The 18,796-nt window shown below is 34.5% G+C and overlaps 1 protein-coding gene across 1 annotated transcript in view; it reads right to left on the bottom strand.

Moving 5' to 3' along the window:
- Positions 1-419: 419 nt before the first annotated feature.
- The window catches only part of LOC118836753 (gamma-1-syntrophin-like), a 197,704-nt gene continuing 179,327 nt past the window's right edge, over positions 420-18,796 (bottom strand). Inside the window, exons 10-13 of the mRNA XM_036743949.1 lie at positions 7,599-7,729; positions 1,430-1,559; positions 1,015-1,074; positions 420-473 (exon numbers count right to left, since the gene is read on the bottom strand). Of these exons, the coding sequence (XP_036599844.1) occupies positions 420-473; positions 1,015-1,074; positions 1,430-1,559; positions 7,599-7,729 (375 nt within the window). The remainder of the gene's footprint in view (positions 474-1,014; positions 1,075-1,429; positions 1,560-7,598; positions 7,730-18,796) is intronic.

Genomic DNA, 18,796 nt, shown 5'->3' with positions numbered 1-18,796 from the left:
TTTGATCATCGACCATCCAATAAGTAGTCTGAATTACTTTCTTTAAATATTGACTGATTTGACCTCTTTGCTCTCAATCAACAGCAATTAACATCAAGAAAAAACCTTCTACAAACAAAAAGATTACAACTTGGTGAAGGTTGAGATAATGGTTAACATTTTTTAGCAATAATATATTTTTAATTAAGGTACATACATTGTTGCATAGACATAATACTATTGAACACAAGTCTTCAGCACCACAATTCAAAAGTATCAATTCTGTGGCACTCAGCTTTCCTTATAGTTCAACTTTCATGGCTATATATTGCTCCTAGAAAAACCATAGCTTTAAGTATATGGACCTTTTTAGGTAGGCAAGGTGGTGTCTCTACTTTTTAGTATTTTCATTATTGTTATCTCATTTATATAACCTATTATCAGAGATCTTTGATGTTACTGTTGTAGTTATTTTTGGCCTCCACAAACCACACCTATATAAGAGGGTGAACTTAATTGAGAAATGTTACATATGACCAACCAGCTATTCCACAAATGTTCTGCTTCTCCTCTAGCCACAACAATATTGAAGAATATTATATAACCCTTGTCAATAAAGCAACAGCAGAGTTCGAGAAGATTGACTTCAATTTTGGAAGAAGTTCTGATGTGGGTAAAATGCTATCAAACAGCGTCACATGCTCCAGAGACGTTTTCCATGAACGGGTCAAGCAATGTGGCAGACTTCATTGTTTTATTGTAAGAAATTGCCACAGACACACCAACCTCAGCAACCACCAACCTGGTCAATCAACAGCAATTAACATCAAGGAAAAACCTTCCACAAACAAAGAGATTACAACTTGGTGAAGGTTGAGATAATGGTTAACATTTTTTAGCAATAATGTATTTTTAACTAAGGTACATACATTGTTGCATAGACATAATACTATTGAACACTTAATAGACTACAGTATAGTATAAACATAATTTTTATGTGCTCTGAGAAACTAAAAAAATTGTGACTTGCTTTACCGTGATATTCAGTTTATTGCAGTGATCTGGAACCAAATCTGCAACATCTTGAAGATATGCCTGTACTCGAATTGAGAAGCATATACTTAATTGTATTTAATGAGCTCAGTAAGCATAAGGGTAGATACATTGAGCCTAACCAATGCACTCTTGCTGGCCATGTGCTGGTACCTTGTGGAGAAAGTACTTTGTTCTGAACCTGATAAAAGCAGCTAAGATAGCCTATAGTAAAATGATAACCCTTTCAATAAGTTATCCAAAACAGCCCCAATGATAGACTTGACTTGGATTTTCTGTGGAAGCTCCAAGCAATATTTATGTACAGTTATGTCTAGGTTGAGACCCAAGAGAATTTTATAATAGCTCTCATTCAATTTCATTGGGAATTCCCTAAATCATTTAAGTTCATACTTACATTGTGCTTTGTGAGGTTTGAAATATTTGTTGCTATTGCTTGTAGCCAGTCAATGCAGTCTTCAGCAGAGAGACACTGAATTATTCCACTGCAAACCCCATCCACAGCAATTACTTGAAATGCATTCTGCCTGTAGATATATCATAAGATCAGATAAGAAAATAATGTTATTTATCTAAACACTCATCTCAGTAAGACTTGTTGAAAATATTTTCTTCCTAACAACGTAATGCACACATTGTGAACTCACATCTGATTACTGAGCTGTTTTATAAATGCCTAAGTTTGATAATGGAACAGTAAAGGTAAATCTAGGCAATACACAATTTCAAGATGGTAGAAACTGTTCTTGAAGGAAAAAGAAACATTTGGCACCACTGGGGTGAGAAGTGTTAATTATATTCATAGCAGAAGTCCCAAGAAAATTTAAATAACTCTAATCAATACAGAATTAATCATGCAAATTTACACAGAAAGGATATGCCATTATTTTTGTCTACTTTTGGAACCACTGGTTGGTTCTAGTCTCGTCAGCTACTTAGTAGAAGAGGTCATTGACATGATGATTATGGGGAGAGACCCAACTACACTAATCTAATAGAATCGTAGAAGTGCCATATTTTGATCTGGAAAGTGACCTTAGAGATCATCTCCTCTAACCTTCTCCTTTTATAGATAAGGATGTAGTTCTTCTATTTACTACTTGATCTTGGATAAACTGCTTAATCTTCCTGGACCTCAACTTGCCCAACTGTAAAAAGAAGAGGTTAGACAGGGTGATCTCCTAGGTCCCTTACTGGTATAAAAATCTACATTCTGTCCTCTATGCAAAGTTTGTGATTTTCAGTAATGAGCAAAGTTTTCCTTAGAATGAAATGAGCAGTGTCTAAGTACTCCTTATGGGCTTTCATTGATTATTTAAGAAAATGAAATGATCCTCTTCTAAATTGCTTATGAAAATGTTGCAGAATTCCAAGTTACTCCCCACAGCTTTAATGATTCCATTTTACATTGTGCTTTTGCATTGTTTGGACATAAGCTAGGCACAACAGAAGTGAGAGACACTGAAATGAATGGAAACTATCCAAGCCTTTCATGCCTCTCTGTTCCACTATGTGCATTTGCCACAGCATATTGGATTGCATAACAAACCACGTTTAAGTTCCAAGCAATTACAAAGCAATGGAAAACTTCTGCCGTTCAGTGTTCAAAATGCTATAAAAGTTGTACACATTTCTCAGTTTTCAGTAAACATCCTTTTTGGCTTCCACCCTGAAAAAGCTTTGGTGTCTGTAGATCCATGGATATTAGATATTATTTCATTTCCCAAAACAAACAAATAAAAATACCCACAAAGCATATGGTGGGTACAGAATGCTTCATTAGGCATTCTGCCACTCTCTTCCTCTTTGTGTTCAATTCATAGCTTATAACTTGGGAGCACAGTGAAACCATTGGAATCTGAGACTGCACACTTATCCAAAGTCCATTTTGTTTTCACGTGAGTCCTGGTTCTAATCTCCTAGACTTCTGTTTTCTGATTTTCCCTTTATAAATCAAGTATACCTGTGCCCCTTATGAAACCATATTAAACCCTACCTCAGTGAGAAGTAGACAAAAATTCTTTTTTAATATAATGTTCTTTCGAATATATGTTAAGGCAAACCTATGTGTAGCCAGAAGAGGCTCTAAGAAGCAATAACTTTACACAAGTTTCTTGGTTTTAATAACAATGATCAACAGAGTGAGACATTTCAAAACAAACTTCAGAAGTGAATTCATCAGTTTGTGTAAATATACAGGATGTTCCTAAAGTCTGGACACATAGGCAAAAATGCATATTTTCAAGAAATGAAATTTTCAACATTTTAAATAACTGGAATATTGACAAATAACATCTTCAGTATGATTCCCATCATTTTTGATGCAAAGGTTGATGCGCTTTGCAAGATTCATGTGAACTCGATGTAATAACTCCACGTTGCCATCAATTTTAGCACATTGACTCTTTATGTGTTTATGCATCCAATCAAGTGTGTTGCATCTGTGATTTTCATTGAGTACACCTTTTCCTGTAGCATACCCTAGAAAAAGAAGAGGCTGAACAACACAGAGTCTTGGGTGAAATGATTAATGAGATGTTAGTGAGATTTCCTACGTGTCCAGACTTTAGGGATGCCCTGTAGAACTAATTGATGCATAGTAATATGGGCATTTCTCACCCCTCTGCTAAGATATGGGATTCTTAACCTGGAGTTGATGAACATAAAAAAATCTAATAATTTTTCCCCAAAGACTTAGTTTTCCTTATAATCCTATGCATTTTATTTTATGCATTTAAAAAAATTATTTTGAGAAAGGGTCCATAAGGATCCAGATTTTCATAGAGGTCCCTCAGATAAAATGTTATCAAATTCTGGGTTAGTAGAATTAGGCATCATGTAATATAAAAGAAAGCATATTTTTTACAAATTTTAGCCTTTTGCAAAACAAATAAATCTGTGCAAAATGACTTATATTATTAGGTAGTAATATCTGATTAAAATAATATTCATTTAGATCAACCTTTGCACTATTAAACTATATATTTACAAATATATATGCATGATTTCCTAGATATAAATAATTTCCAAGTAAATTTATAACTCTTAAAAATCATGTTGGACTCTTTATCATTTTTTCTCATTCTTTGAATTAACTTTCTATACTTAGGGGTAAATCCTTTTGCATATGCTAAATGAATTATTTCAAATATTTCTTGACTTATTTGTGGTGTCTGGTCCATATGGCTTTTTCACATGACTAGATGGGTTAAGATTCCTGAAAGTGAATTCTTTTACCACATTTTCTACCACATAATTAGGCAAGGTAGGTAAGTCACATAGCCTTGTGTTTAAACCTCCTCAAGTATAACAAAAGTACAATGGTCATTTCCCACATCACTGCTATCTCCTATGCTACGCTCAAGGTAGTGTTGACTGGGCATGCAATTCTCCCACATTGTGAAGTACTATCTGGCTTATAATTTTCAAAGATTTGTGTTTACTCTTCAGAGACAAGTGTCACAAGAGGGAAAAAAGATAGATGTTTGCATTTAATTTTAAAAAGACAGAATTATTGTACATGAAGTAAGCAGGGATAGTTAATCTACTTAGTTTCCTTTTAGTTTATGGGACTCTTTCTGAAATCAATATCTTCCATTACCTATTTATTTAGTGGAAAGGGGCATTAAACTCTAACAAAATTTGCTGTCCTCTTGAGAACACTCAAACTGTTTTATGATTCTTGGCTTAAAAAGAAATATATTTACTAGAAAACAGCTACAAAATTAAAGTGTAATGGAAAGTGTAATTTTGCCTTTATATTTTTATTCCCCATTCTTTTTTTTTTTAAATATTGCTTTCAAATCCCTAAGGATTCTTGCTTATGCTTCTGGCAAAAAGAATTACTCTTAAAGACTGTTGAATTTCACAACAATTTTCAATAATTGAACTCCAAATTGTAGTCATTTTCTAATAAGTGGACTGGCCTACAGTTTGTAGGCTCTGTTCCCCCTTTGAGGCAGAGCCATACAGTACTGATCTAGAAACATAATGTTGCCATTTAGTAAGTTTAGCCCAACCTTTAGACACTAACTAAACATTATGGTTTGAGAACTGGTTATTAAATCATTATTGGCATAATTCAAATCAAAATGCACTCCATAAATTTTCAGAGGTCAGCTCTTTTTGGTTTGGGAGGGGGTTGGGAAGAGGGCGGAAGGTCAAGATGGGAATCCATTATCCACTGAAGGGCTATCTAGGGTTATGTTTGCCATTACAAAAATCCTTCAGTCAGCTTTATCCAGCATTTACATGAATGAAGAGCTAGCTATAGAAACAAAAGTCTCCATCTGTTTACACAGACTTTTATAGATAAACACCTTTCTATGAGTACAATTGCAGTTAAAACTTCCTGAATTTAATTTAATCCTTGTGGAGGGAGATTTATTCTTGAAAACATATGGAGCATATAAGTTGGTTATCAACATTCTGGCCTTATTTTAAAAATTAGATTTGCTTCTGTGTATGTTAATATAGCATGTGAGTAAGTATTATGTAGAAGCTAGATGTCTTGCCTTAAAGTCAGAAAGAGCTGGAATTAAGGTCCGCCTTCTAATTCCCTTAGCTGTGTGACCTTTGGCAAGTCACTTAAACTTCCAGTGCCCCAGGAAACTCATGCAGTCTGGAGTTCCCTAAGCAGCTTCGAATGAGCTTCTGTGAGGAGGTTTTCTACACTGGTAATTAGCATATGCAGATGAAATGGCATGATTCTAAAAAAATCATTGTGTCCTTACTGATATTTATATGAACAAATCTTCAAAAATGTAGTAATAATAAGTAATAGCTACTATTTACATATCACCTTCTTTATGACAGGCACTATGCTAAGTGCCTTACAATTATTATCTCATCTGATCCACACAACAACCTTTGGATGTTAGTGTTACTATTATGTCCATTTTACAGTCAAGGAAACTGAGGCAAACATATGTTAAGTTATTTGTCTAAGGTCACTCAGATAGTTAAGCACCTGAAGCCAGATTTGAATTCAGGTGCTCCTGGTCCCAGGCCCAGCATTTTATTCACTGTACCATCTAGTTGCATCTAAATGTAGTATAATAATCAATCATATATAATATCATGAAATTTAAAAATAAGATTCTACCTAGCTCTATATAGTTTAGTGTTCTCAACATTCAAATTATTTATTCATAGGGTGGAGGATTTTGATAAATTTTGATTAATTTCTAGATAATTTTCAATGATGTTTGTAGAGTTATCAATAGAAAGAGAAGATATTTATAGAACTGGACATGAAGTTGGCATTAACTTCCCTAATTTTGGGGGTAGCTAGGTACCACAGTGGATAGAGTTCTCTCCTATAGTCAAAAAGACTCATTTCCCTGAGTTCAAACCTAGACCAGACACTTAGTAATTGTGTGACCCTGGGCAAGTCATTTAACACTATTTGCCTGAGTTCCTCACCTATAAAATGAGGTGGAGAAGGACATAAATAACCACTCTATCATCTTTGCCAAGAAAACCCAAAATAGAGTCACAAAGGGTTGGACATGACTGAAAACAACTCAACAACAACAACAAAAAATCCCTGACTTTACTTATTCAATATTTTTTGTTTGTTGCTATCTTTTTCTGCTAAATTTTTTATAACTTATAATCAATATGTTTGAATATCCTTTTCACACCAGAATTATTTTTCCTTTCACAAAAAGAAGGAGGAAGGAGTTTTCTCTTTACTGAAGAAAAATATCTACATCAGAGCCAAGTAAATGTAGGGCCAGAAAGATTTCTTACAAACTGAAGTCCTTTTCAAAAACAATATGCTTTTTAAGTCATGTCCAAGTTTTTGTGACCCATTTGGGGTTTTCTTGGCAAGGACACTGGAGGGGTTTTGTCATTTCCTTCTTCACTTCATTTTACATTTGAGAAAAGTGAGGCAAAAAGGATTACATAACTTGTCCAGGGTCATGCAGCTGAAGCTGCATTTTGACTCAGGTCTTCCTGACTCCAGACTGGACATTCTGTCCACTGAGCCCCCTAGCTTCCCCTTAATAAGGCACAGCCTCCCTCCATAGAGATTGAGTAATTCCAGAGAATCCCTAGTGAGTGTGGTGCAGTGGATTCAAATGGGTTCAAATCTTGCCTCTGATATTTACTACCTATGTGACTTTGGTCAAGTCATTTAACCTCCCTAGGACTAAGCTTATTCATCAGTAAAAGGAGTGGCTGGTACTAAATGGTCTTTGAGATCCTGTGCAGATATAGATAATATGGTCATTTAAAAAAAAAGTGTCTCCCCATCCATTTAAAAACAAATAAATGACAACAACAACAAACTATGCTCTCAGGTCTGCACAATTGCCTGATAACTCTTTGGAGTTCAGATTGTGGTTAATCCTTATATTTAAGGCTAGCTTTAAAAATAATCAGAAAATTTTTCAAAATAGTTTCCATATTCTATCACGATAGTGAAGTTAGGTAAGATCAGCATGTAAACATTCACTACACTTACACACACACACACACACACACACACACACACACAGAGGCAACAGGTTTATAAGCATATTTTCTTGTCAATAGAAAATTAATATGGAGCCACTCACCGACACAAATCAGATCCAGGGAGGTACTGGGAGAAACGGGAGTGAAGTAAGGGGATTAATCGAAGGTCACACCATCTCTTTTCCCATCTCAGACCTGGTGAGGTTGGCCATGAAGAGCATGATAATGTATCCTGAAAAGAATTCAGAAGCTCACAAACCTTTCCAAATGGGTAGTAATGAACAAATGTATTACTGTATACTTTTTGAAATTCTATATCACAAACATCTCTCAATCTAAAGAAAAAAATGTTTCTCTAAAGGATTAGAATGTCTGTTATACACTGGTAGGAATGTAGCTGTAGGTAGCAATTTGTTCCTCATCATTTTATGAAACAATGAAAAATGATTAATTTTATCAAATAATTCTCAAATCTATATCAGCATGATATTTGTGACATGAAAATAAGAATTAGTAATATATGACTGAAACTATGAGAAAATTCAATATTACTATGAAACTCTCACAATGAATATTTTAATAGCTAAGATTTTTTAAATCTAAATCTTAAATTAATTTCTTTATTACTGGTGTTTGTTAACAAATCACAAATATTCCCTATATCCAGGATCTGTAACCCAGGGTCCCTGACCTTCTTTTTAAACAATATTTTGATGAATGTATTTCCATAGAAATGGATTCTTTTATAATTCTAAGTATTTAATTTTGTGTTTAAAAAAAAAAAAACAACAACCATGCTGAAAAGGTTTTACCATAGGTTTCACCAAATTGCCAAATAAAAAAAGAATCCTGGTCATATGATTTTCATATGATTAAAGATTATTATTAAGTCATTTCTTAGATCTTTGATCTCTAGGTCTTAGTCCCATGATGATCAAAGGAGGAGAAAATATTATAGGAAATGGAGGACAAAAGAAGCCAGAACCAAAAATAGTAAACCAATATAACAGAAAAAGAAATAAAGAAACAGGAAAGAAAGAATGAATGACAGAGAAAGGTAATTTAGACTTATAATAGGAGTGGCAGCTCAGAAGAAGAATGGTGGAATTAAAATTGTTAAGCAATCTACACAATAATACAGCCAATACTAAATCCAGTAAAGCTAAAGTACTATTTTGGTGCCTCTTGAGAACAAACTCTGGGAAGTCCTATATTAAGCTAGAAATATTTCCCTATGGCCCAGGTTTAGATGGTATGTCTGTATATAATTCTAAGTGAACTTGTCTTCTCCTTCATTAAATCAAAGCTCTTTGAGAATAATATTTTCTTTTCATTCTTTGTATCTCTAATCCCAGGGCAGCAGGTGGCCCAGTAGATGGAGTGCCTTGCCTAGAGTCAGGAAGACCTGAGTTCAGATCTGATCTCAGACATTTAATGATTGTGTGACCCTGGGTAAATCATTTAACTACGTTTGCTTTGGTTTCCTCATCTGTAAAATGAGCTGGAGAAGGAAATGTCAAATCCCTTCAGTATCTTTTGCCAAGAAATCCTGAAATGGAGTCATAAAGAGTTATATGTGATTGAAAATGACTGAACAACAAAAACAAAATTTATATTCTGATACCTAGTACAATTCTTGCAACATCATAGGCACTTATTTAATCAATGCTTCTTGATTAACTGAAGATTTTTTTTGATACCTTATGAAGATACACTGAAAAGGCCAAAGTCACTATCCACATAGGTAGAAAGGATGGCTATATGCAAAGGAATCACATATCCCTGAAACACTGAATTAGGGGAACTGAATTTGCCAAATAAATTTGAGATAAAATTCTAGTTCTTGAATATTTTTAATGATACCTATAACAATAGATCTTAAAACAACCTTGGAAAAATTTTTTAAACTTCTTTCTTGTATACTGGATTTACCAGGTATCCTGTCATGGCAAAATAAAACTAAGAATTGTTGGAGGGTTTCTTGGTTTGATTCTTTTTTTTCTGGAACAGTTTTTTTTTTCTTTCATTTATATAGAGAGTTCTCTATATAAATTGAAGCTTAGAAAGCTTCTGTCTCCCAATGTAAACAGGAGTGTGCTTTACCATTTATAATCTCAGAATGTAGTCTAGAGACAATGAGTACATAGAGAGGTAGGCCTAGTGACAGAAAGACCTTAGTTCAAATTTGGCCTTGGATATTTATATCTGTGTGACCCTTGGCAAGTCACTTAACATCTCTTTGCCTCAGTTTCTTCAACTGTAAAATAAGGATAATAATAGCACCTCCCTCCCAGAGTTGTTGTGAGAATAAAATGTGATATTTGTAAGGCATTTAGTAGAGTGCCTAGCACATAGTAAGCATCATAAAATGTCAGATATTACTATTATTATTATAAACTATTTCATCCAGTATAATGCAGCCATTATCCAGGACTTAAATCCAGTTCATCCTGATTCCAAGATATGCCTTTGTGTCTTAAAAATACAGATAACAATATAGATATAAATATTTATATAGAATTTTAATTCATGCAGAGGTATATATTTTTAAAAAATATTTATATAGCTATTTATATAGAACTGATAATTATATAGAAATTTAAAAGTTTACAAAATATTTTTCATGGGGAGTAGAACCAAGATGTTAGGATAGAGGAAACACTAAATCTAATGTCTCCCAACATTCCCTTCCAAACAACTTTAAAATAATGCCTTAAATCAAATTCTAGAGTGGTAGAGCCAACAAAAAGTTGGGGTGAGACATTTTTCCAGCCAAAGACAAAGAGAGGTCTTTGACACTGGAGAAGGGTCTGGCCCAGAGCAAATGTGGTGAAAACACCAGCTGTGAGCCTTGGAGGTGGAGACAACAACAGCAGCAACTGATTCTGTAGACCTCTACCCAGAGATGATAAGCAGACTGGACAACTGGTCAGCATTAGAGTACAGGGGATCCCTCTTTAAGCACTGAACATAGGACAGGGTGCTATTTGGCAATTCCATTGCACATACCCACTTCCAAGTAGCATTTCCAAGGAAGAGAGGAGCACTTGCTACAGTAAGGGCAAAGGATGCCTAAGGAACAATAACGTTTGCAGCTTCAGGGGATCAAGGTCTCTTCCTGTGTAAGAACTGGAGTGCAGACCAGGAGAGCAGTGACCACACCTCTGCCCATATCACACCACCATGGAAACACTGAAAAATTCCAATTCTCCTGAAATAGCTTTGAAAACAGCAGTGTGAAACAGCCTGAAGTTTGGGACAGTGCTCTTCCCCCATGATGAGAACAGATACAATTTAAATATAAATTTCAAAGTTCAGAAATAGGCTGAAAAAATGAGCAAACAATAAAAAAAGACCATGAAAAGCTACTAACATGACAAGGAAAATCAATATACAAACTTATAAGGAGACAATGCTATAAGCAAAGCTCAAAGGAAAAAAAAAAGTGAATTGGACATAAGCACAACAAGAATTCCTGAAGTAGCTAAGAAATGATGTTCCAAAATCAAATATGAGTGATAGAGGAAAAATTAGGTAAATAAATGAGAGCAAAGCAAGAAAATTAGGAAAAGACAATTAACAGCTAGGAAAAAGAGGCAGAAAAAAATACTGAAAAGAGAACACCTTAAAAAAAGAATTGGTCAAATGGAAAACAGGAAATGGAAATAAAAGCTCACTGAAGATAATCACATTTTAAAAATAAGAAGTGAGCAAATGAACATTAATGACTCTGTGAGGCATCAAGAAATTTTTTAAAAAACAAAAAAATGAAAAAAACAGAAGAAAATATGAAATATTTTATTGGAAAAATAACTGACCTGTAAAATGGATCTAGGAGAGACAATTTAAGAATTATTGTATGATCTGAAAGCCATGATCAAAGAAGGAGTCTAGACATCATATTAAAAAAAATTATTAAGGAAAACTACCCACATATCCCAGTACCAGAAAGTAAAATATAAATTGAAAGAGTCTACCAATCACTACCTGAAAACTCCCAGGAATATTATAGTTCAATTTCAGAGCTCCTGGGTCAAAGAGAAAATATTTCCTGCAGCCATAAAGAAACTATTCAAATATAATAGAACCACAGTCAAGATCACATAAGATTTAGCAACTACTACCTGAAATGAATAGATAATTTGTATTTTGATAGTCCAGAAGGCAAAAGAGCTAGGATTACAACCAAGAATAACCTACCCAGCAAAACTGTTTATAATCCTTCAAGGGGAAAAAATAGACATTTAATGAAATAGAAGACTTTGAAGTATTCTTGACAAGAAGATCAGACTTGAATAAAAATTGTGACTTTCAAATATGAAACTCAAGAGAAGCATAAAGAAAGTAAACATGACACAAAAATCATAATGCACTAAATCAGGTTAAACTGTTGATATTCCTATATGGGAAGATGATATATGTAACTTCTAATAAAATCATCATTATTAGGACAGTTGGAAGAATTGTACATAGACAGAAGATATGGGAGTATGTCAAGTATTTTGGAATAACATAAAAAAATGGATGGTTGAGACCAAGGGATAACCTGGGAGAAGGAAGAAATGAGAGGAAGTATGGGGAAAATTAACTCATGTGTGCAAAGAAGAGCTTTTATAGTGGAGCAGGGCAATGATTAGAGATGGGGGAATGCTTAAACCAGGGGTAGGGAACCTGCAGCCTTGAGGCCACATGTGGCCCTCTAGGTCCTCAAGTGCAGGCCTTTGACTGAATCCAAATTTCACAGAACAAATCCAATGATGGGGATTCAGTCAAAAGGCCACACTTGAGGACTTAGAGGGCCATATGTGGCCTTGAGGCTGCAGGTTCCCTACCCCGGCTTAAACCTTACTCTCGTGGTAAGAAGAAGACAAATTTATATTGCACTCAATTGGGTACAGAAATCTATTTTACCTAACAGGAAAGTAGGAAGGAAAGGGGATAAAAGAAAGAGGGTGATAAAGGAAGGCATGGTCAGAACCAAAACAGACTTAGAGGAGGGACAGGATAAAAAAAAAGAGAGAGAAGGACAAACAAAAGAAAATAAGATGGAGAGAATCAGACAGTTAGTAATGATAATTCTGCATGTAAATTGGATGAACTCACCCACAAAATAGAAGCAGATAGAATAGATTAGAAACCAGGATTCAACAATATGTTGATATAAGAAACACACTTGAAACAGAGAGGCACACAAAGTCTTAAAATAAGGAGCTGGAGTACAATCTATTATGCTTCAGCTGAATTATAAAAGTGGGGTAGCAATCATGATGTCAAATAAAGCAAAAGCAAAAATAGACCTAATTAAAAGAAGAAACAGGGAAAGTATATCTTGCTAAAAGGTATCATAGAACTTGGAGTAATATCAAAATGAAATGTATATGCACCAAATAACATAGTATCTAAATTATTAAAGAAAATGCTAAATCAATTAAAATAGAAAATAGACAGTAAAACTGTACTAGCAGGGGAATCTCACTATTCTCCTCTAAGAGCTAGATAAATCTAATGATAACATAAATAAGATAAAAGCTAAGGACATGAACAGAATCTTTAAAAACAGTTTCATGTGATAGAACACTGGGGTAGGAGGGAATGAATGGGAATAGAAAGAAGTATACCTTTTTCACAGCTATACATGGCACCTTCACAAAAAATTGTATTAGGGCACAAAAACATCTTAAACCAATACAGAAAATCAGATATATTAAATTCACCCTATTTAGATCATAATGCAATAAAATTACATTCAATTAAGTGCCATGGAAGCATCAATTAAAATTAATTGTAAAGATAATCTAATTTTAAAGAATGAGTGAATAAATAATAAAGTGAATGAGTGAATAAAGAACAAATCCTGCAAACTACCATTAATTTCATTAAAATGAATGACAACAAGAAGACAAGATACCAAAATTTGTAATCAAAAGTAATCAAAGCAGTACTCAGGTGAAATGTTATATCTTTAAATGTATATAACAATAAAAGAGAGAAAGAGTGTATTGATGAAATAGGAATACAACTAATAAAAGTAGCAAAAGAATAAGTTAAAGACCCCAATTGGAAATAATGAAAAATCAAAGGAGAGATTGACAAAATTATAAATTAAAAAAAAAATATTGAGGGGGGCAGATCCAAGATTAGAAGCAGAGGCCTGCTTGAGTCCTTCCCCCAAATCCCTCAAAATACCTGTAAAAATGACTCTAAACAAACTCTAGAGCAGCAGAAGCCACTAAATGACAGAATGAAACAGATTTCCAGCCGAAGACAATCTGGAAGGCCAACAGGAAGTGTCTATCACACAGGTCTGAGAGTGCAGTGCAGCACAGACAGGCTGGAGCAGGCCTCAGGTCACTGAATCACTAGCACCTGAGGCAGTTTCCAGACTTCTCAACCAACAAATGCCAAAGACAGCTTCAAAAGTCAGTGGGAAAGGTCTCTCACCTAGGAATATTGTAGCCAAATTCCAGAGTTCCTAGGTCAAGGAGAAAATATTACAAGCAGCCAGAAGGAAACAATTCAAGTATTGTGGAAACACAATCAGAATAACACAAGATTTAGCAGCTTTTACACTAGAGAGGGCTTGGAATATGATATTCCAGAAGTCCAAGGAGGTAGGATTAAAACCAAGAATCACCTACCAGCAAAACTGTGTATAATACTTCAGGGAATAAAAAAAGGACATTCAATGAAATAGAGGGCTTCCAAGCATTCTCATTGAAAAGACCAGAGCTGGCTGAACAGAAAATTTGACTTTCAAATACAGGAATCAAGGGAAACATGAAAAGGTAAACAGGAAAGAGAAGGCATAAGGGACTTATTAGAATTGAACTGTTTACATTCCTACATAGAAAGATGATATTTGTAACTCATGAGACCTTTCTCAGTATTAGGGTAGTTAGAGGGAATACACACACATACATACATACACACACACACACACACACACATATATATATATAGTGTGCGTGTGTATGTGTATGTGTGTAGGTATATGTATATTTGTATATACATATATATATGTGTGTGTGTGCATACATATATATACAGACAGAGGGCATGGGGTGAACTGAATATAAAGGGATAATACTTAAAAAATAAAATTAAATGTTGAGAGGAATATACTGGGAGAAAAGAAAGGGAGAGGTAGAATATAGTAAATCATCTGACATAAAAGAGGTGAGAAAGAGCTTTTACAATGGAGGGGAAGAGAGGGGTGGGGAGAGGGAATAAGTGAACCTTACTGTCATGGGATTTGGGTTAAAGAGGCAATAACATACACCCTCAATTGGGTATGAAAATCTATCTTACCCTGAAGGAAAGTGGGGGGAACTGGATAAGGGGAGGGGGCGAATAGAAGGGACAGCAAATTGGGGGAAGTTGTAATCAGAAGCAAACACTTTTGTGGAGGGACAGGTCAAAGGTGAGAATAGAACAAATCAGGGGTGGGACAGGATAGGGGGTAATATAGTTAATCTTTCACAATGTGACTGTTATGGAAGTGTTTTGCACGATGACACATGTATAACCTACATCCAATTGCTTACTTTCTCAAAGAGGGTGGGTGAGGAGGGAGGAAGGGAGAGACTGTGGAACTCAGTTTTAAAAACGAATGTTAAACATTGTTTTTACATGCAACTGGTGAATAAGATATACAGGCAGTGAGGTATAGAAATCTATCTCTCCATACAGGAAAATAAAAGGGAAGGGGATGGAGGCGGGGGGTAAGAGAAGGGATGGTTGTTTGGAGGAAGGGGTAATCAGACTGCATGCTGTCCTGGGATGGGGATAGGGGAGAAATAAGGAGAAAATTTGGAATTCAAAATCTTGTGGAAGTGAATGTTGAAAACTGAAAATAAATACATTTTTTTTAAATTGAAATAATTACTAAAACTAGGAGCTGGTTTCATGGGAAAAAAAAAGGTACAGATCATTATTCTATCCAGAAAGAAGAAAAACAAATTACCAGTATTAAAAATAAAAAGGATGAAAAACCATAAATGAAGATGAAATTAAAGCAGTTATTAGGAGGAGTTATTTTGCCTTATTATATGTCAAACTGACATTCTAAGAGTAATGGATCAATATAAAAAAATATAAACTGCCCAAATTCATAAAAGAGGAAGAAGAATACTTAAATTACCCTGTCTTCAAAAAAGAAATTGAACTAACCATAAATGAGCTCCCTAGAAAAAAAATCACCAGGACCAGATGTATTTACAAGTGCATTTTATCAAATATTTAAAGAAAAAAATAATTTCAATACTGCTTTGTTCAGTTATTTCAGTCATGTCTGACTCTTCATGAACCCATTAAGGTTTTTCTTGGCATAGATCCTAGAGTAGTTTGCCATTTCCTTCTCCAGCTCATTTTACAGATGAGGAAACTGACGCAAATAAGATTTAGTGACAGGGTGTCATAGCTAAGTGTCTGAGGCCAGATATGACTTCAGGGGGATGAATTTTCCCGACTCTAGGCCCTGTACTCTAACCTCTATACCACCTAGCTGCCTGAAATACTATAAAAAACTATTTTAAAAAAATATGTAAAGGAGTTCTACCAAAATCCTTTTATGATGCAAATATGTTTTTGGTATCTAAACTTTGGAAAGCATAAATAAAGAAAGAAAACTGTAAATCAGTTCCATTAATATCAATACAAAAGTTTTAAATAAAATACCAGCAAGAAGATGGCAGCAATATATCACAAAGATCATATACCATGACCAGGTGGGATTTATACCAGGAATGCAAGGATGGTTCAATGTTAGGGCAATTATCAGCATAATTGACTACATCAAAAACAAAAACAGAAAAAAACAACAAAAATCATATGATTATTCCCATAGATGCAGAAAAAGCTTTTGAAAAAAAAATACAATACCCTTTCATATGAAAAACAATGATGAGTAGTATGTATCTAAAACCAAGAGGAAGCATTAGCTGAAAAGGGGAAAAACTTGAAGCCTTCCTAAGAATATCTGAGGTGAACAGGAATGTTTATTTTCACCACTATTATTCAATATTTTATTAGAAATGCTAGCTATAGCAACAAGACATGAAAAAGATTCATAAAATTTTGTTTTGTAAATTCAATTTAATTTTGTAAAAAAAAAAAAAAAAACAGCTAGGTACTACAAATTCCACTTTTTCTCCCTTTTGAGTTACTCAAAAATGACTTCTTTTAGGGCCAGGCAAATTGACTTATTTTCCTAGCTTTTAATTAAATTCTCAGTGTAAATACTAGATTTTATATGCAAATGAATAGAACTTGAGGTAATTTATTTCCATTATATTTTAATAAACTTTAGTCATATTGCAATTCACTTAGGGAACATTTTTTTTCTCCTTCTACCTGTGGCAAACTAATGGCACATGTATGATATTTGCAAAATACCACTCCATTACTTTAAATAGTATCAAGATATTTTTTCCGCTATATCTCAGCAGTTAAGTCATTTCCCCATGGTATACTTATACCAAGAGCGAGCTAGACAAGCCACAGAGTATAAGTTTTAAATGGAGAATTTATTAGCCGGCGGCCATTTGGGGTTCAATCCAAATCAGAATGGGCAGGAGTTGGGGTGAAGAGTCATATTTATACAGAAAAAACAGGGTGCAGTGGTTAATTATCTCTTGAAATTTATGGGCCAGGTCACAGGGTGGTCTGGGGGAACAGGAACAAAGGTCCTGACAGATCAAAGATTCTGACAGGTCATCCTTAAGTGGGATAATCTTATCTATTGACATTCCTTGGAGGAGTCATGGAGCCCCAGGGACATTTGCTAAATGCCAAAAGGTCTGAGTCCATTCTTTCTTATGCAAAAAGGGATTTTTTTCAGGGGCTGTGGGGCAGGGGTCTCCTTAGCAATAACTGATTTCTCCAGCACCACACTTATTCTTGAAAAATTCAGAGTGCATTTCCATCAATCAGTGCCTATCAAAGCACAAAGAATACTTAGTTAAGATTCAAGTCATCATGAGTTTTAAGTGGGTCAAGTCTGACTTTGATCAGTGAACTGTTGACATTGAGTTCTTATTTTTTGCTTGTCACCAACTTTTGGGGATAAGATTAGCAATAGAATATTTTCCCCCATAGCTGCTGAATGTCTTACAAGTGTAAATTCTGTTCATTATCACAATCTGTACAATTGAGGAACTCACCATTTTCCTACATTTTAAATGTCATTAAAATGATTACTTGGATTTTTGAGGTTCTTTTGTAATTAACACAAATAAAATCCTTTAAAATACAGCGTTGAGTATAATTCTGAGCATAATATTTGAAATGTTAGCTGAGAGCAAGTATTAAAAAAAGGAATTTTTGAGGCTAATCTGAATCTCATAAAATGAAATGAGTCCAAAACATTTCTTCAAATATAAAATTCTAATACATGACTTCAAAAATTAACTGCTTATAATCAAGATAGTGGAAGCATCAATTGATAGCAGTTTATGTGAAAACAATTTGAAAGTATTAGGGGACTGAAACCTCAATATGAATCCTAACCCTAAGAATCAAAAGAGACATGAATCAGTCACAGAGCTAATTAAATTATTGGCATCATCATCATAGCTAGCTTTTATATAGCACCATAATGTTTGCAAAGTGCTTTACATATGTTAACTTATTTGATTCTTATGACATAGTGCAAGATGGGTATTATTGTTATTTCCATTTTACAGATGAGGATACTGAGACTCAGAAGTGAATTTACTTACCCAGAATCACAAAGCTACTTAAGTATCTAAAGCCACATTTGAACTCAGGTCTTCCTGACTCCAGGCCCAGTACTCTTATCTACTGTCACTTGACCTTCTTAATATAGATATCATCCAGATGGGGGTGATATGAAGGAATTAATTGATTGATAAGGCTCTATTAGTAGGTATCATTTATTGATAGATAATTTAGAGTATACACGTATCTTTGCAGGAAGAAAGCAATCGTAAGATTAAGTTAGATATTATAAGACTTTTTCTAAAGATTCAGTTCCTCTTGCAGTCTTCCTGGATAAGTTCTCTTTATCTTGAACTCCCTAAAGTAAGATCCCCTTTGTTAGTCAATCTACAAGTCCCTTAAGAAATAACACTTCTAATTGCAAATGTTACAGCTGCAGGGCAAAATTTCTAAGGTAATCTCTATTCTATAGAAAAGTTGATTGACCTGGGCTCAAATCCAATAGAACAACAGATTTAATAGTTGTCCCACCCTAGAAATGCCCTATTACACCCAGACACACCTACATTCCAAATGTTAGCCATAATGCCAAATTGTGTTAGGAAACCCCTTGGGTGGGTGG

Source organism: Trichosurus vulpecula, chromosome 1, assembly GCF_011100635.1.
Source record: "Trichosurus vulpecula isolate mTriVul1 chromosome 1, mTriVul1.pri, whole genome shotgun sequence".
NCBI lineage: Eukaryota > Metazoa > Chordata > Mammalia > Diprotodontia > Phalangeridae > Trichosurus > Trichosurus vulpecula.
Note: the sequence above shows the minus strand (reverse complement) of the source record. Positions and strands in the feature narration are given on the sequence as shown.